The 20,490-nt window shown below is 44.5% G+C and overlaps 1 protein-coding gene across 1 annotated transcript in view; it reads right to left on the bottom strand.

The window, feature by feature from the left end:
* Positions 1-398: 398 nt before the first annotated feature.
* The window catches only part of LAPTM4B (lysosomal protein transmembrane 4 beta), a 38,712-nt gene continuing 18,620 nt past the window's right edge, over positions 399-20,490 (bottom strand). The window contains exons 2-7 of the mRNA XM_080646127.1: positions 19,947-20,058; positions 15,163-15,236; positions 14,336-14,458; positions 11,121-11,219; positions 8,824-8,919; positions 399-846 (exon numbers count right to left, since the gene is read on the bottom strand). Of these exons, the coding sequence (XP_080502253.1) occupies positions 769-846; positions 8,824-8,919; positions 11,121-11,219; positions 14,336-14,458; positions 15,163-15,236; positions 19,947-20,058 (582 nt within the window). The 3' untranslated portion in view covers positions 399-768. The remainder of the gene's footprint in view (positions 847-8,823; positions 8,920-11,120; positions 11,220-14,335; positions 14,459-15,162; positions 15,237-19,946; positions 20,059-20,490) is intronic.

Below are 20,490 nucleotides of genomic sequence, written 5' to 3'. Positions count from 1 at the left end.
GACCTCCTGGAGCCAGGCCAGGGCAGACCACGCAGTGAGGGGGCCTGGCGGGGATAGGAAACCTGGAGACAGGGAGCGCGGAGTGCCATGCAGTGCCTAACACGTCGGTTCACCCGTAACAAGGACGAGACACGCCCCTCCGTGACCTCAGACCGGGGGTGCACGGAACAGCCTCCTGCAGTGGCTGCTCCCTCACTGCCGGGGATTGTCAGAGAGTCTCAGATGAGCCCACGGACAAATCCAAATTGTCCCTGAACTGATGCCATCAAGGCTCTTAAGGAAATTCCCGTTTTATTTAGACACACTAATGGACTCCTATTTCCCTAACTGGAGCACTGATTCACCATTCACAGCCCTGCTCTCTCAAGGGTTTCTTCCACACACAGGAGCGGCTTAAGTATTGTTTCATTTTGATTTTATTTGATATTTTTGAAAGAGACGGAACACAGAGGAAAAAAAATGTGACTAATCCCCCAACTTGGGGGCCTAGGGGTACAAAACCAGACTTCTCCGCCTCAAGGTCCATCCAGACTGCCGGGGTGCGTTTCAGCGCCCGGGGAGTCTGGGGAAGCTGACCTATCACGGTGCTCTAGCCAAAGCATATGTTTAAAACTACAGAGGGTTTCAACTTAACACTAAAAATTGAAGTTGCAACATTTCAGCAACAAATAACTCTTAGAGCGCATCTCAGGAGAGAAAGGAAAGAAGTAACGCCGGGATGCCTGCAAAGCCAAGCTCTGCTCTGCCCAGCTCGGCCCCCCGTCGGCCTCAGGCGGATACGTAAGGGGGCGGCGGCTCCTTGGCTGCGCCAGTCACGGTGGCATCATCGTACGGGGGTAACAGCACCTGAGGAGAAAGAGGGAAGACGAGGGTCAGTGTTGAAAAGTGCACATGTTCTCCTGAGCTTTGACTTTCGTTGAACTCTCATGTAATTAAATGTTTCCCATAACCTGTACCAATTTCAATTTTCCAGCAGGTGGCTTGACTTGGATGAGAGGCTTTTTGAATCCTTTTTAAGTTTTATTTATTGATTTTAAAATATATTTTATTGACTTTTTACAGAGAGGAAGGGAGAGGGATAGAGAGTTAGAAACATCGATGAGAGAGAAACATCGATCAGCTGCCTCCTGCACACCCCCTACTGGGGATGTGCCCGCAACCAAGGTTCATGCCCTTGACCGGAATCGAACCCGGGACCCTTGACTCTGCAGGCAGACGCTCTATCTACTGAGCCAAACCAGCCAGGGCTATTTATTGATTTTAAAGAGAGAGGAAGGGAGAGACACATCCATTACTTGCTTCACTTATTTATGCATCCATTGGTTGATTCTTGTATGTGTTCTAACCAGAAATCAAACCCACACCTTGGTGTATGGCAGTGGTTCTCAACCTTTCTAATGCCGCGACCCTTTAATACAGTTTCTCATGTTGTGGTGACCCCCAACCATAAAACTATTTTCGTTGCTACTTCATAACTGTAATTTTGCTACTGTTATGAATCGTAATGTAAATATCTGTGGGTTGCGACCCACAGGCTGAGAACCGCTGCTGTAGAGCCCAAGACCATCGGAAAACACAGATATTTACATTACGGTTCATAACAGTAGCAAAATTACAGTTACGAAGTAGCAACAAAAATGGTTTTATGGTTGGGGGTCACCACAACATGAGGAGCTGTATTAAAGGGTCGCGGCATTAGGAAGGTTGAGAACCACTGGTGTATGGGGATGACACTCTAACCAACTGAGCTACCAGGCCAGGGTGAGACTTCCAGAATCTAAAGAACCAAATGGGAAGAGACGCGTGGCCCTTTCGGAGTTTTCCAAACCCTGTCACATGGGCCTGGCTGGACGCCACGGTGCCTGCAGGGTGCGAGGCTGTGTGTCTAGCACAGGCAGGAGGCAGTGGTGGCTCTGAAGAGGGAAAAGGCTCCTGGGGGTCATGTCTGTGCGTAAAACAAGCAGGGCAAGCACCCGAGTGACTCCGGGAACCACGCGTGTGAGACGGGACAGTAGAGTGGCGCAGGCAGGGTCAGGGGTCATCTGGACTCAAAGCCTGGCTCAGCCACACTTTATCGGTGTGGTCTTGGGTGGGTCCCTTGTTCTCAATTTCCACGTCTGTAAAATGAGGGTACTTGAGAATGAGAGGGCTATACAGCCCCTAACACACTGCGTGATGCACGCCTGAAGTGGCAGGTGTCACCTGTCAATGGCAGGAGAAACACAAACAGTAAACTGACTGACAACCTCTGTTCGCACGTCCAGTACAAAAACCACCACTTGTAACAGTTTATGGACTGTCAGCATAAGAAAACATCGGCTGATTCTGGCTTTCTTGGAGTAGAAATTAAAACACAAGAGGATATCGACTCAATGAACTAGCCTTTTAATCAGTCAACTAACATTTATTTACTATGTACCTACTATGCGACAGGCAGTGTAGGTGCAAGACAATTAAAATAAAATGCAGCCCTGACCGGTTTGGCTCAGTGGATAGAGCGTTGGCCTGTGGACTGAGGGGTCCCAGGTTCAATTCCGGTCAATGGCATGTACCTTGGTTGCGGGCACATCCCCAGTAGGAGGTGTGCAGGAGGCAGCTGATCGATGTTTCTCTCCCATCAATGTTTCTAACTCTCTATCCCTCTCCCTTCCTCTCTGTAAAAAAAATCAATAAAATATATTTAAAAAATAAATAAATAAATAAATAAATAAATAAATATAAATAAAATAAAATGCAGTTCCTGTCCTCAGGAATTCATTGAGGAGATGAAATGAAGTGTTACCCACTTCGAGTACTTTGTAGAAAGAGAAAGAATATTCACAAACGAACAAAACAAAACCACGTTCTGTTACTTTTTCTATTATGGACATCACTTAAAGTGGTAAATGTTTATCAATGTCATGAATTTTCATTTGTCCTTTGACTTCTAAACAGACAACACTAAAATATTCTTTTTAAGTTTTTGTCACCCCTACACCCCCCCACCACCACCCTGCAACGCCCCTCCCCTCCCTGCCACACACACGCCCTTCTCTCTACTCAACCCACTGACCACTTATCCTTCTCTTCTCCTAGTCCTGATGCGCCTCTTGAGCTGAACCCTGCCTGTCGTAACCGCAGCTGGGCCAGTGCCTGACAGAGGCACTCACACACTGGGGGGACCATACCGTACAGGTTCTCCATTTAGGCTGGCCCTGGAGAACCTGTACCGTACAGGTTCATTAGGTGGGGAAATGGAGCCTGGTGTTCTAGGCATCTATCTATTCTGGTTAGGGTCCAATCCAGGGCCCGAAACCACCGATTTAAAAAGAGAGAGTTTAATAAAGAATGATTAACAGGGATTGGAGGGGAAATAGCTAAGGGGGTAGAACTCTAAGGGACATTAGTGCTGAGTGAGGTACTCAAGGAAAGAACGAAGGGGTCCCCTCCACAAGGCTGGGGACCCAGCACTGTTGGGGTGGGGGTGAGGGGTGGGGAGAAGTTTTCTGGGTTGAAGCAGACCAAAATCAATATGAACTCTATTTTGGACACTTACGATAATTAAGAAGTCAAGTTCTGTGTGTGTTTTAAAAGTAAAACACAATAAAAATAGAGGGCGATTTTCAGAATGTCAAGTCTACAACAATGTTCTGAAAGGAAGGATGCACCTGCCTCGGGTACCCGACCGTGTTCTTTGGTCACTCAAAGAAGCACCTCAGCATATTTTAAATTGTCATGGCAACGCCTGTAGACACAATGCTAGCTACTACTCTTCCCTGGACCCGACCACTTAATGACATGAGTGGTCAGGTACTTCTTTTGACATAAGGGTGCCGTGAACCAAATACCAAGGCCCTAAGGCAGTGGTCAGCAAACTGCAGCAAGTTTGCCGCTCTGTTGACTAATGAGTTTGCTGACCACTGGGATAGGGGCTTAATCACAAGGAAAACAACAACCTGTAATTATTGGAATCGAGAGTCTATCAGGGGTCCTCAAACTACGGCCCGCCGAGGACATTTATCCGGCCCGCTGGGTGCCGCTGCCTGTCCTGCTTAGCAGCCGACTCGTCCCGGGCCCGCAGTGCACATAGGAATTTGTACATAGTTTTTTTTTTAAACTATAGTCCAGCCCTCCAACGGTCTGAGGGACAGTGAACTGGCCCCCTGTTTAAAAAGTTTGAGGACCCCTGGCTAGGTCAGTGGTCGGCAAACTCATTAGTCAGCAGAGCGGCAAACCACAGCCGACCACTGCCCTAAGGCACTAAGAACAAAGAGTTAGTGACCTTTTTATCGTAGGCATTTCTTTTAAAGGTTTTTTTTTTTTTTGCTTTGATTTGGTTGGGCAATTAGAGGAGAGATTAACCCATGTCATGATCTCCAATATCTAATTACTCTTATCTATTCTCCCTGAGTGGTATTTAGGAAAGTATATGTCTGGCCAATAATGTGCATTGTTTTATAGGGAAAAAAAAGCACACTTATCGTCTACCAACCAGAGCCCCGGGATCTTCCCACAGAGGTCACCCTGAGACTGTTTAATCTGAGAGAAACACCATCTGGCCTAATATCTGACAGGAAGCGAAAGACACAACATGTTACTATGTCTGTGTAGATTGCCAAAAAAAGACCCGGACAAAAGATAAGCATACGTTACACACTACAAGGATCTTAATATAGCTATGGAGACAGGGAAAATGACAGAACTCCATCATTCCAACCCGCTTACAATCTCAGAGTGAGGCTCCGGTATATTTATATTAACTCCTAAATTTAGTTCTAGTTCAATCCATCTTTAACCACGAAGAGCCCTGCTTCAAAAAAGAAATCTGTCCTCCCGCCCTGCAACTCCAGATTTGGTCTCCAGCAAAAGGAAGCTGCGCTCCTGGGAAAAATGGCCGATTCCAGGTCTGCGCAGGCAATGCGCAAGATGAGCGTAGAACACCTTGTCAAACCAGACAGCAAGGTGGCTACCAAAGGCTGTGTCAGACGCTCCAGGCTACAACCTGAAGAGGCTCCAAATGGCTAATCGTGGTACAATTTGAGCAACTGCAATGTACCAACTTTTTTTTTTTTTTTAAGATTTTTATTGATTTCAGAGAGGAAGGGAGAGGAAGAGAGAGATAGAAACATGAATGATGAAAGAGAATAATTGATCGGCTGCCTCCTGCATGCCCCATACTGGCGATCGAGCTTGCAACCCCAGCACGTGCCCTTGATCGGAATCAAACCCGGGACCCTTCAGTCTGAAGGCTGATGCTCTATCCACTGAGCCAAACCAGCTAGGGCTGTACCAACTTTTAAGAGAAAGCTTTTATTTCCCCCCTTTTGAAAGTTTCAAGATAGGTATCAATAATAATTATTTAGGCTTACTGTTAAAATTTATCAAAACAGTTGTACTTTGCAGCTGGCTCTTATAATAATAGGCCTCATTTTATGAGTTTATTTATTACTTAAAAACACACCTCATGCCCGGCCCATGTGGCTCAGTGGCTAAATGACAACCTATGAACCAGGAGGTCACGGTTCGATTCCTGGTCAAGGCACATGCCTGGGTTACAGGGCCCGTCCCCAGTAGGGGGCATGCAGGAGGCAGCCAATCAATGATTCTCTCCTCATTAATGTTTCTCTCCCTCCCTTCCTCTCTGAAATCAATAAAAAAATATGTATTTTTTAAAAAGAAACATTTGGGGGAAAAAAAAACACCTCATGAAAACAAACAAACAAAAAACCCTGCTCCTCACTGGTCACCACTAGAGAATAATGAACCAACTTATCATTTTGAAAACTGATAAAAAAAAACAAAACTAAGTATATTTATCGATGGCCCAAGTGCAACTGGGTACCCAATTAGTACAGGAGGGAAAGTTACTCTCTATAGACATTCCCGCTAATAAGTGAAAAAAGGAGTGACAGAATGTCATAGTAATATGACCCCTCAAGAATCAATGAAGCTAGGCATTAGGTAGCAATGGTTGCTGACATCCCAGAAAGACAGAATCAACCAGATATCATATGCCTCCTGGTGGAAGAACAAATAATCAACTGTGAAGCAATCTTGGGGAAAACAGTGGGAATAGGAATAGGGAATGCCTCTAGATCTAACTTACTGGGAAGTCAAAGGACTACAATCAGAAAAATCTGTAGTCTGCAGGACAAACCAATTTCTTTAACAAAAAATCACAGAGACTCAAAATACATACGGGGTGGGCAAAAGTCGGTTGACGGTTCTTTGTACGGAAAGTTGCTACAATCATTAGTGAATAACAATACAAGAATCAACTTTCACAGACTCCCAGCTGTCGACCTACTTTTGCCAACCTCCCGGTATTGAGCCATAGATTCTGTTTCAAAGAAACTGCTAGAAAAATAGGACATTTATGAGACAATTGGGAATCTGGGCACTTACTGGATATTTAATGATGTTAAGAAATCACGTCGTATAAAAATTATTTTACATATAAGTATGCTTAAAAAAAATAACCACAATACCATTCTGTGTTTTTTAAACATTTTTAAATACTGTCAGAGAGCTGAGACTTCAGGTGGTGACCTATCCCTATATTTTGAAATAAACGATGAATGCAACTGAGTTATGAGAAATGATAAATCTCCCTTCTTCGGGAATACCATTCTTCAAAAAAATAAAAAATAAAAAAAGCTCACTGAGAACTTTGACAAAGTAGTCACATTATCAGCAGCAACTCAGTTTCCTTAAAAAGGGCAAGTTGATACAGAATGACTGGGGAGATAATGACCAACAATAACCCTCCAGCAATCCCCCAGCATCTCATGCCAACACACCCGGAGCTGGCACGAGTCCCCGGGCCCCATCCTCCTTCCTACAAACCACTGCCACGCCGGAAGCCTTTCTGAGGAAAGAGGTCTATTATTAGAAGAGCTAGGGATGTCCCGCTGAAAAGCACAACGATTCTGAGTTGATGTTAGCCTACAAGAAACTTAACTGTTACTCCCATATGTAATTCTGAATCTTTCAAATGGAGAAAAATAAGTTTCCTCTAGAAAGTTCTTTGGATGTATTTTGGGGACTTAATAGTTCTAAAGTTCTCTGAGCACCTCAATTTCTACAAGTATCAGAATATCCTTTGATTTGAAGTATACTGTAAATGTGTATTTTTGTAGTCTTTCCACTTTGCTTCTATTAAAAAAATACACACAACCCTTAAGAAAGCACTAAAAAACCACCGCCAAGTGTGTATCAAAGCAAACACATACAATATGGATATTATCCTATATAATCCTATATAACAAGAGGCTAATATGCAAATCAACCAAACAACCAGTCACTATGACGTGCACTGATCACCAGGGGGTAGCTCCTGCGTTGAGCGTCTGCCCCCTGAGAGAGGGCACAGGCCAGGCTGAGGGGAACATCCCCCCCCGCCCGAATGCATGGATTTCATGCACTGGGCCTCTAGTCTTTTCTGAAGAACTTCTAAAATAGTATAGCTTTTTAAGTCGTACACATTATGATATTTAGGGAATAGTTCTGATATATCTTGCCTGTTTGGTAACTTCATTGGTTCCTCAAACTAAAAAATCTCAAACTTCTTTTAGACTTTCCATTAGTCAAGCAGGACAATATGTGTATACAGATTTAAAAGAAAAAAGAGAGACTTACAGAAAAAATAAAAACCTAGAAACTCGGAAGGAAAAAAATTCTCTTAAGCTAGCAATTTTATCAAAATTATAATGACTATGAAGTCATTTTTTTAAAGAAAATTCTTCAGGAAGTTGAGTCGAACATGTGTTTACTGTAATCAGTGCATAGCATCCTGCAGACCCCGGAAAGGGTCCCTCAGCACCTGGGCACGCTGGGTTTTGTGCCTCTGTTCAAGGCAAAGCCTCTTCTTAAACCGCTGCCCATGCATATTTGATTCAACTCAACAAATGCTTGGTGAGTACTTAGGAAAACAATTCATGAATAACACGCTTTCAGAAACCCCAGAGTTCTCAGCAACATCAGCTTGCTTCTGTGTTTAACAAAGTCTGAAACTGTTTTATTCCCATTTTATACACAGGAAAGTAAAGGCAGGGACAGGTTATAGAGCTTAAAAAACAAAGCAAAATATAAAACTCTATTCTACTTTAGAGTTGGCCTGCCATTCATACTTACCCTTCTTCTGTCCTGTCCATTCTATCCCCTGCAACAGTACCCATCTGCACCCACCCCACACGCTGAGCCCCAACCTTTTCGCTAGCTGCTCCTTGAGCTCATACCTGTACAGAGCACGGCGCTGTGCTCAATGCAAAGGCGATGGACACACAGACGTTAACACCTAGAGGACTCACACGTTTATCTTACCATGAGCCGTCAGTGTAAAATCAAGTACATGAAGTGCAATGATTTCCAGGACTCTTCCAGTGAAGACATGTGTTCCAAAAATCATATCTGAGAGGCACAACTATTACCAGAACAGAGATCACCTAAATTCTCTTACTGAGGTGTCCATATGCAGGGCAAGTTTTAAAGACATAGGAACCTCTGCCCTTCTTATTTCCCCACCTGTAATATCACCTTTCTAGGTTTTATTTCATATGTTAAGTGAGATAACATAGTCATACTATGCAGAATTATACACAATGGTTTAATAACTCAGGTTTAAGACACATAAATATGGAGAAGGTACATATATTTTCTATCTGTTGAGCGATCTGAATTTTAATATACTTTAAGGAAAAGGAAACATTTCATTCAACTATCCATCCTCTCATGACTAAGCAGTTCATGATAATGTTTTCAACAACAGTGAAAACGGAGCCAACACTAGAAACACGTGGAAACCATCAGACATGTAGAGACCCCCGCGGTAACTGTGGCACCTACCGTACTGTCGTTGCTGGTAACGTACACCAGGACGTCGGAGTTGTTCCTGCCGTTGATGTATCGGTAGCAGTTCCAAACGCAGCTAATCAAGTAACCCTGAAAGTGGTAGTGATTATTCGATCTTTAATTTTCAAACTTCAGACAATGTCAAATATCACCATAAATAAAGCCGCATTACAAACCCTTTATTTACATAAATTATAAATGCATCTGTTGACTCTTCTAAACCAAAAAGACTTTTAAAATTACAAATATTGGGTACACTAACTTTCTGGCAAAAGGTGCTACGCTAGCCTTATTCTATCACACCACCCCAGTCGGTGGTGGAAGTAAAGAGGGGCTGAGAGCAGAACAAGAAATTCGAAGAAAAGGCAGTAGCAATCGCCAAACACATTTATTGCTCCCAAATTCCCAGTCAGCATTCACTCACTAAACACTCCAATGGAAACCTCTGGTCTACTGTCTCTGAAAACCCAGTAACTACTTCAGTGACTTCATTTCTTATTTGACATTTCTGTAACCTGCAAGAGAATTTGGTGGATTTCCCAAATACACTTACACTGACTAATTCTGTCCATCATCTGTTTGCAGAGACAGGAGGTAAGCCTAGGACCAAATGGAACTGTCGTGTGATGGTGCTGACTCCCAGGGAACTGGAGTGGTGACAAACCTTATCGATGAGTAACAGAGAATGTAGGTCATGAAGCCACTGATCGGGTCCACTCCTATGTGAAACCACGTAGGAGACCTTTCATAAGTAGTTACTGAATAAACGAAGGAACAATGAATCTTGCCATGTGTTCGTTCCCTCACTTAAACCTCACAGTCCCCTACCGATCGTTTCCTTAACTACCACTGCTACTGGATAATGAAAACACCAAGGCCATGGTCACATTTGGAAATAGCAGTGATAGAAGGTAAGTCTAGGTGCTCTGACCCACAATCTCAAGTAAGCATTTTCAATATAAATGAAAATGCCTACAAAATGAAAATCCCTTTTTTTTAAGAGCATTACCAGCCTCTGAGCTTCTGGTAATGACAAAGAGGAGCTGGTCAGATGCACCTTCTTGCAGGTAAAACTGATAAAGCCGGAAACACACACACACACACACACACACACACACACACAATGTGAAAGCAAGGGAAATCACCAATAGCAGGCAGAAGCTAAAGGGGAATCTACCCTGCAGAGACAAAGTGCATTAAGTGGGATCTGAGAGTCTGTGGCCTTTGCCTGGGGCCCTGCCATAGCTCCATGCAGCCTGGGTGGTCTGGGTGGCCAAGGACAGTAGTTGGGGTTGAGAGCAGCCAGGAAGTTGGGGGAGAGGCGGGGAGGAGCTGCAGAAGCAGGAAGCCTCAACATCTGTGCATAAAATTCACCCAAATCCTTGACGACTACACGACATATGCAATATCAAAATGTTCTGTGTTATAAGGGGAAATGCAGACCCAAATGATGTTCCATGAATCCTTATCTGTGAATGAGCCACTTCATCATATTTAAAATGCCTTTTCTCCCTAAATGCAGCTTCCTCAAGCTTACTGAGGTTTGATTTTTTTTGAAGAATTGGGTAATTTTTATGTCAAAATAAAGCCTATGAATGATATTAAGAATTAAAAGTTCACAGTCCAACAATAAACTGAGAATTTTCTACGTCTTAGTAGCACACAGGAATAGATTATAGTGATGTGTCTATTATCAGGTTTACAAGATGAAAAAGAATGAGGGAACACTGCTGACTGGAGTGTTGTCCTCCAACCTCTGTGGAGGTCAATTTGGCAGCCTATCAAAAGCCTTCGAATTACGCATTCCCTCTAATGTTATGAAATGTATCTTGAGGAACGCCTAACTATACAAAGGATGTGTCTAAATGCATTCATTGTAGCAATATTAATAACTGAAAAAGTAGAAACTGTCTCAATGTCCAAAAATAAGGAATTTATTAAATAAGTTGATAGAATAGACTATTAAACAATGATGTTCAGAATATACTGCATTTTAAAAACAAGTTAAAAACCCTGAAATAAATGTTGCAGCATATACTATATACCACACAATGAATGACATCACATTAATTTTTTCTCATCCTAATAGATTTTGGAATAACCCTTGACTGAACGGGCCTTTGGAAGTTTGGTGAGTGTTTATCTCATGCAGATAAGCGAAGGAACCGAACGTCAGGAAATCCAAAAGCAGTCCCGATAGCTAAGCAAGAGAATGAGCTGAAGTTTGTGTGCTTCTGTGGCATTCATGGATACGTTTAATAATAGGCAGGAAATAAAATCTTTATTCTTACCTTGAAAGCCAAGACAATGCTGATAAACAGAAGAACAATAAGGACCAAACAGGTAGAATTCACTGACATGGCATCCTCTTTGTAGGGAAAATTAGGAGGCTGCAAAAGAAAAGTGCCTCATTAGCAAATCGCATTAATCACTCAGGATTATATTCCCGAGGCTTTAATCGCATGTGCTTATCCGAAAACAGCGAGGGCAGGTAGCTATTCAGGACCCCTAGGATGTCCAGCCCACTTCTCCGAATGAAAAGCTACAAACAGTGTGGAAAAGAGAGGCAGGTCCGCTCCTAACTCAGGCAATAACTCTCGCAAAGAACAATCAGAGGAAGATTCCTGAGAGACCTGAAACGTGCCTGTGCCCTCCTACTATACGAAAAGCTGAAAGCCAGTGTCTTTACACACCTCCGACACTTGATTGCCTGCAAATTCTGGACCATTCTAAATCAAGAGCTTGTGCAGGGCCAAGGGGAGAAACCTATTAAAATTAGCCTCCTTGCCTGGTCATTGTGGCTCAGTGGTTGAACGTCGTGAACCAGGGGGTCACGGTTCAATTCCCAGTCAGGGCACATGCCCGGAATGTGGGCTCGATCCCCAGGAGGGGGTGTGCAGGGGGCAGGCGATCAATGATTCTCTCTCATCATTGGTGTTTATCTCTTTCTCTCCCTCTCCCTTCTTCTCTGAAATAAAAGAAAAATATATTTAAAAATAAATAAAATCGGTGTCTTCTTTATAGAGACCACTTTTATTGATGCTACTTCGCCTCAAAGAGCAGAATCTTTGCTAAGAATAATCAAGTTCAAAGGAAAGTTTTCAGGCCCTAACCGGTTTGGCTCAGTGGATAGAGCGTCGGCCTGCGGACTGAAGGGTCCCAGGTTCAATTCCGGTCAAGGGCATGTACCTTGGTTGCGGGCACATCCCCAGTGCGGGGTGTGCAGGAGGCGGCTGATCGATGTTTCTCTCTCACTGATGTTTCTAACTCTCTGACCCTCTCCCTTCCTCTCTGTAAAAAATCAATAAAATACATTTAAAAAAAAAAAGTTTTCAGGAAGAGTGCTCTGGTGCGCTGGGCTGGGGGTTGGGGGGCTGGGGGGTACGGGGACGGGACAGAGCTTTGCCATGAAACACCTGCCGGCACTGAGCCGAGCCGAGCCAAGCCCAGCGTTTAAGAGGCCGAGGAAAGGGTGCGGGAAGGCTGCCCAGCGCACGGTCGCCTTTCATCTCTTCATTGGCCAGGGCCGTGTGTTTGGACTCCGTATCAGCCATACTCTGAGACACAACAGCGACGTCCCAAGGAAGGATCCAGAGAAAACTCGTGCCCCCCTCCCCCTGCCCCGCCCCCACCCCACCGCTTGGCTCCACCTCCCCAGGGTGAGCACCACTCAGTGATGTTCAGAGTCTCCTTTCACTGTGGACAAAACATCTAAGAAATAAACCCTAAGCCATTCTTTGTGATTGGCTCATGAAATTGGCCCCTTCCCTGGGAGCCTGGAAGGGTTTCGGAGTCCTTAGCGTAAGGGGTGAGAATAAAACCAGTTGCTGTTCACAGTGAACATGGAATCATATTGTTTCTGCGTCCCGTCAAAAAGGATGAAAGTGGAAGCATGGGACCCTTTCCATAAAGACTCGATGCTCATTCCCCCAGAAAAGTGAAGGGGGTGTCTATGTCCAGCTGAGACCCGTAAACACACGTGCACAGCTCATCTCAGCTACATTTCACAAGACTCCACATACACGGGAAGGCATGAGTGGGTGCTTTCCCCCACCTCCTCAGACAAAGGTCTCTCGGACTCATTATTTCTCAACTTGTCAACAAGGGCCTCAGAATCAGCGGGTCTTCGACTGTCCTCTCATTACTGTCTCTCGGGCACTGGGACCATCTGTAGGCCTCACTCCTTTGGCCCAGACGGATCTCTGAGTAGAACATACTCACTTGTTTTATTGGTTTACACTTACTTGTTTAATTACAAATAAAAGTAGATGGGGATGTTTTAAAGCTGCTATTACAATTCCTGTCGGCATGAACAATATCGTCATTTTACTACTAGCGGCTCTAAGGCAAGTGAGTACCACGTGACTGGACCCTGTGGGCACAGCAGAAAGTCTAGGCAGTATCCACAGTGCTCCGAACACTTGCCTACATATGAGGCTCTCCGGTCCTATTTATAAATCTCCGCAAGGGGTGGGCTGGAGCACACTACAGACTCAGCACCCCCCTTCCCAGCCCCTCACGTGGCAGGCTATGTGGAGATCATGCTTCCTCCACACTTCCAAAGTGGAGGTCAGGACCCCAGCACCAGACCATCATTACAGAGTAAAAACACACGTCCTTCAAGACAGAGGATTCTGTGCAACCTGTTGGTCAAACACAGGGTGGGGCAAAAAAAGGTTGCCTGTATGAAAAATACTATCTAATAAAATGGTAATATGCAAACTAGCTGTCACTCGTCACAAAGATGGCAGTGCCCAGTCCTCTCACTCTGCCGCCATCCCCCCCCTGCCGTGAGCAGCCTGGTGGATTCGGCCTCTGGCCACGGAGAGCCTCAGGGTAGCGGGCACGGAACGGCCAGGCCCCGCAGAGAGCTACTGGCGCACGGATTTGTGCGCAGGGCTACTAGTAATACAAAGATTAATAAATAGCCCTAACCGGTGTGGCTCAGTGGATAGAGCGTCGGCCTGCGGACTCAAGGGTCCCAGGTTCGATTCCGGTCAAGGGCATGTACCTTGGTTGCGGGCACATCCCCAGTAGGGGGTGTGCAGGAGGCAGCTGATCGATGTTTCTCTCTCATCGATGTTTCTAGCTCTCTATCCCTCTCCCTTCCTCTCTGTAAAAAATCAATAAAATATATTTTTAAAAAAAAATCCACAAATTAGCTCTAGCCGATTTGGCTCAGTGGATAGAGTGTGTACTGAAGGGTCCTGGGTTCGATTCTGGTCGAAGGGCATATGCCTGGGTTTCAGGATCAACCCCCCAGTGGGGGGCATGCAGAAGGCAGCGATCAATGATTCTCTCTTATCATTGATGTTTCTCTCTCTCTCTCTCTCTCCTCCCTTCCTCTCTGAAATCATAAAAAAATATATTTTTTAAAAAGTTACAATCCTGACTTAAAAAAAAACCCACAAGTTAACATGTGTGCATGCCTATCCGAATTCCTCTTATCGGTTACTTAACCAGGCTTCCCTCTGGAAGAGATGCAGAAACCGGGGCGACCACATACCAGCTGTCGTATGTACTCCTGAATGGAGTTTGGATAAACAAGCACCGTGATGGCAACCAAGGCGCTCAGAGCAAAATCAAAGATCTGGTAACAGAAGAACGGGACGATCCAGGCAGCCCGTCGCTATGGAAAACAGAAAACAGGATGTTAATGCCCATCACGTTCAAAATCACCAAGCTTGACTTCTTTCAATTTTTTTTCTTAATCTGAAGGGAAATGGAGAAATAGCAATCCACTAAGGCAGGCCACGATGGCAACTGGTAAGCCCAATGGGAGTCGGCGAACAAATCCAGTGAACGTTTCTGAGACTCTCTTGGTTTTCCCAGCACTACGTCGTATTAACGAGAGATTTAGACTCTCCAAGATCCTCTCAGAAAACCGAGAGTGATGGCATCGGACTCCTTACGGACAGTTGTACAGATCACACATGCAAGGGATGGAGGAAAGGCCCCTCTTCTTTCCTTTTTTTTTTTTTTAAACAGGAAAAAAAAATCAAACTTTTAATCCATGCTCAAGGGGAGGAATTGAGGTAACATTGGGTGTATTATGACATATTTTGGACAAAAAAGGGGAGGATGGGGTATTGGACTCCCGAAGTAAGGATGAGTGGTTTACAGGTGGTTGAGGAAGAGCTGAACACACCGGGCAAGAAATTCCGGTTAGGCCGCTCGGGAACAATGGGGCATCGAGGGCACCTGGCCAACAGGCCCCTGCCCGAAGCCCTCCTGTTTACTGGACTTCATTTGCACCGGGCCACGGCGACATTGTCAGATTCCCCGCCCGGAGTGAGTGGGTCTTGTGTCTGAGCCTCCTGAGGCCCAGCTTACCTTGTATGCTCCGTAAGTAGCCATTGCACATATCAGGATCATGAGGAGAGAAATTGCGACAGCAATGCACATGTCTGCCAAAGGTTAAAAAAAAATCAGTAGATCCATTGTTTAAGCATTTCTTTAGTCTCTCTTCAAAGGCACTTTGTTGATAAGCCAATCTCAAGTGAGGACACTTCATACTAAGTAAAGCAGCAGCCATCTTTCGGAATTTTTGAGAAGATGAGAGTTAAGGAAAGTGCGGCTCAAAAGATGTTCTCCCTAGATCCGTGGTCGGCAAACTGCGGCTCGCGAGCCACATGCGGCTCTTTGGCCCCTTGAGTGTGGCTCTTCCACAAAATACCACGGCCTGGGCGAGTCTATTTTGAAGAAGTGGCGTTAGAAGAAGTTTAAGTTTAAAAAATTTGGCTTTCCAAAGAAATTTCAATCGTTGTACTGATGATATTTGGCTCTGTTGACTAATGAGTTTGCCGACCACTGCCCTAGATCATAGAAATGCCTGTAGGTAAGAGATGGATTTACATATAAGTTTATTTCCAAAATGGGAAAGAGATATTGGTTAGAGATATATCTAAAAAACTGGACGTCTGGTCCACTGAATTTTATGATAGTTGTGTTTTTTTAATATATAGGTGTCTAATTTGTATTTTATACACTCATGTGTGTCTCATGCCCCTATTAAAACCCTCCACTGGCTTCCCATCTCATTTAACATAAAATCTCAATTTCTTACCATGGCCTTCCTGTCTCTGCTTATTCTAAAGCAGGTCTAGCCCCAGCCGGTTTGACTCAGTAGTTAAGTGTCTCAGCTTTTGGACTGAAAGATTGCGGCTTTGCCCTAACCGGTTTGGCTCAGTGGATAGAGCGTCGGCCTGCGGACTCAAGGGTCCCGGGTTCGATTCCGGTCAAGGGCATGTACCTTGGTTGCGGGCACATCCCCAGTGGGGGTTGTGCAGGAGGCAGCTGATCGATGTCTCTCTCTCATCGATGTTTCTAACTCTCTATCCCTCTCCCTTCCTCTCTGTAAAAAATCAATAAAATATATTAAAAAAAAAAAAAAAAAAAAAAAGATCGCGGCTTTGATTCCGGTCAAGGGCACAAACCTCGGATTGCAGGCTCGATCCCCAGGCCCAGTCTCTCTCACATCGATGTTTCCCACGGTCTCTACCCCGCCCTTCCACTCTCTCTAAAAACCGATGGAAAAATATATCCTCAAGTGAGGATCAACAAAACAAGCAACAAACAATAAAGCCGGTCCACTCCTCCAGTCTCGTCAGACCTCATCCCACTTTCTTGCTCTCTATAACCCAGCCATGCCATTTGGTTCATTCAACACAGCAAGATCATCCATCCCACCTGAGGCAGCTCCCACTGGCTGGAAGAAACGTCACTCATATTTTCACATGCCTGGCTCTGCCTTTTGAACCAGGCAGGTCTCAGCTCGATGGCAACACCTCCCAGGCCCTCCCCCATCACCACTGCATTTTCTTGGTGGCGTGTCACTACGATCGTGCCCACATTTGTTGTGTATTGTCTATCTCCCTCCGCTAGAGGAACCTCGGGAGGGAAAAGGCTTTCCACATCTTGTTCATAACTACAACCTCAACACTGAGAAGAGCCAGTATGGCAGCTACTAGCCACGTGTGGACACAGAGCATTTGGAATGAGGTCATTCTGAATTGAGATGTGCTGTAAGATTAAAACACACTCCGGATTCCAAGGAATCAGTGAGAGAGAGAGAGAGAGAGAGAGAGAGAGAGAGAGAGAGAGAGAGAAAGAGAAAGAGAGAGAGAGAAAGAGAGAGAGAGAGAGAAAGAGAGAGAAAGAGAAAGAGAGAGAGAGAGAGAGAGAGAGAGAGAGAGAGAGAGAGAGAGAGAGAGAGAGGAATATCCCCTAAATAATTTCTATACTGATTACGGCAGCACTGTCTGTCCAGTGTGACAGTCTCTGAGCCATTTCACGGACATCTCCTTCAGTCGTCCTAACTCCCAGGCATGTTACTGTTCCCACAGAACAGATTATGAAACTGGGGCTCAGAGGTTATGTAACTTGTTGAGAGCATTTGCACAAAAAGCTGAAGGATGACTAACGCTGCTCTTATGATTTCAATCCCTGGTTCTTTCTACTGTCCATGCTGCTTCCTTCCTACAGGTTATTTCTCCAAAGGAAAGGATTCCCATTGTAGGACCATCCTCTCTTTAGCCTCAACATTTTTATTTTTATTTTTTTTATATTTCTTTATTGATTGCAGAGAGGAAGGGAGAGGGAGAGAGAGATAGAAACATCAATGATGAGAGAGAATCATTGATTGGCTGCCTCCTGCACATCCCCCTACTGGGGATTGAGCCTGCAACCCAGGCATGTGGCCTTGGCTGGAATCGAACCCGGGACCCTTCAGTCCGCAGGCTGATGCTCTATCCACTGAGCCAAACCAGCTAGGGCTAGCCTCAACATTTTAAGCAGGAGGTGTATGAACAGACCCACAGGGTGGTAGTATATGCGAGGACAGAAATGTGACATGTCAACAAAGACCACTTGCTGCCATCTAAAAAAAAAAAAAAAAAGGAAGGTCCCTCAATTTGTTCTATAGATTTAATGCAGTAAATTTATAACAATACTAATGATTTTTTAAAAATATTTTTTTACTGATTTCAGAGAGGAACAGAGAGGGAGATAGAAACATCAATGATGAGAGAGTATCATTGATTGGCTGCCTCCTGCACACCCCTTACTGGGGATCAAGCCGGAAACTCGGCTTGTGCCTTGAGCAGGAATTGAACCATGACATCCTGGTTCATAGGCCAGCGCTCAACCACTGAGCCACACCGGCTTGGGCACTAATGATTTTTATTAGAGTAAAAATCTGATTCTCAAGAAAAAAAAAAAAAAAGAAGTGAAGGTTATGATAGCCTTAGACTAGTACCTAAAAGATTATGATTTCTTTTGGAATGCATACATAATTATAGTTTATGTTATAATCCCAACACTAAATTAATTTACCTTTTCCCTCTAGTGAGGAAGGAAGTACCCACACGGGAATTTCATGAATGCCTCACAGCATTCTTGTAGAGCCAGGGGAGGGAATAAACGCGAATGCATTTAAATGCCTTAAATGCAAAGGGAAAGTCTCCAGTTACACACACCCATTCCAGTGCAGCCGTTTGCATGTGAAGCAAGGAGCGTGTCATGCTCGTTTTTGGTTTTTCCCTGCATAAAGCTCTGAGCATAGTGGAATGTACATTGTCTACTTTCTCTTTTCCCATTCTCCTCAGTGAACTGGGCACTGTTATTTCATTTAATCCTTCTGGCAATCTTAAAAGGTAGGTAGAATTATTACAGCTTCATTTTAGAAAAAATAAATAAATAAAAAGATAACTTGCCCAAGGCTGCTCAGCTAGTCAGCGGTGAATGAGGAGTTATAAAACGAGTTGGGCATCAATAAGCAATTATCACGTGCAAAAGCCCATCACAATGTGCCGCAATCTCTGAAACTTAAACTCAGGCAGAAGTTCTTTTCTTTGTCTACTTTTATGGTGTCCAAATTCTGTGCAGTCATATGTTATAATGGAAAAGATAATTAATTTTATGGAGGTCGGCCTATCCTAGGATATTCTTTGACAACCTCAGAGGTCTTAAAAGACTTAGATAAACAAGCAAGCAAAGTCAAGGCATTATTGCAAAAATAAGACAATGAATCACCTTTGTTAATATAAAGTATTAATATGGCAAAAATAATCATCTTAATAAGAATTGTATATCCTATTCTGGGTGATGGGGGCAGGGGGGGAAGAGTCACTCTAGAACTAAATCTCACAAAATCATGCAAAGATTTAAAATTTCCACCTTGTTCAAAGAATACAAAATCAGAAACGTTAAAGGTGCAAATGAAATGACTCTATTATAAAATAAAGCATCCTATCAACAAGCTCCCTTTCCCTCTTTAGTTCAGTTCAGCCAGTGAGGGGCCCAGAGAGAGAGCAGAGAGCAGAGAGCAGAGAGCCAGGCTGTCACCTGCTGTCAGGCTGCCCTGGGTCAGCTATGGCTCTGCTAACCCTAAAGTCTGGAGAAATAGCTGGCTATCTGTTTATGGTCAACAAATACTCCCAGTCTCTCAAACTTCATCTTGAGCCACTCTTCCTCCCCTTACTTTGCCCAGCAACATTTCCCCCCGAAATGTATTTCTCAAAGCCAACGAGAAATAAATGTGCATGACCTTTTGTCTGGGATTAGGCACAGCCAGGACACAGCGTGACTATGATTATAAAATATTCAGATTTCTGTGACCTTAGAGCTGGGTGCCTGGCTTATGTTTCTATTTATCAGAAAAAGGCCCCAAAACCACCCAATAACTACCAACATGGTTTCCAGATGGAGAATGATCACCGCCTCTGAAGAATGGAAAATACTAAAACAATAGAAGACACAATAAGACCGGCATTAGCCTTTTAACCTTCCATCCTGCCATTTATCTTTATCCCCCCTCCTCCCTAAAAGACCAAAAGGCCAGGGTAAAAAGATGATGACAAAGCAATTCATTTTTAAAAGGGGCAAGTTAACGTAAGATGAAAACAGGAAAAAGGGTCCTTATTTAGACTCCTACGCTGAGAACACACAGGGCTGGGCACAGATACTTCCTGGGTGGATTTGTAACGATGGGAAGTGAAGCATCATTTCAAATGGGCCCACAAATCAATACTTGTAATCTAATAGGAAAAACTGGAAGCCGGATTCCCTGCCCTTGAAAAATACCAAAATATCTACACTTGCCACAGGATGGTACTTACTGGCATCATCCATGAACTCAAAGTCACCTCCCAGTTCCGAACTTGAAAAGTGATGCTGGCTGGGGTACGCCAGGGAGCTCAACAGAATCAACAGCACCACGGCATTGATGATCTACACGCAATCAGAAAGAACACATGTAAGTGACATTCCCTCCGTACAGTCCCGATCAAAGACAAGTATACGGACTACATGGAATTTAACGTCAATAGAGACCTCACGTGCCCGGATGATAGCTGTGCCTCACCTCACTGCCCGCTCAGCCCGCATCCCGGAGCAGCGAACCACCAGCACGAGCATACGCAGCAGCAGAAGCAGCCGGTGGTTGGGAAAGCACAACGGGCCTTCAGCACTTAGCCACGTACATGCTCATGAGCGAGCGTTTGCAGGTGATGGGACATTTTTCACAAGCTCAGGCAGAGTTCTGAGATGTGGGAAAGTGTCAGAAAGGGATGCCAAGCTCAGTGGCAGAGCCAGGATCCTGGATCCTGCAGGAGCGCACGAGCCCCTCTGTCCCAGGCCCACACTTGTCTATTGCAGGATGCA

This window comes from Plecotus auritus (assembly GCF_963455305.1).
Source record: "Plecotus auritus genome assembly, chromosome: 11".
NCBI lineage: Eukaryota > Metazoa > Chordata > Mammalia > Chiroptera > Vespertilionidae > Plecotus > Plecotus auritus.
Note: the sequence above shows the minus strand (reverse complement) of the source record. Positions and strands in the feature narration are given on the sequence as shown.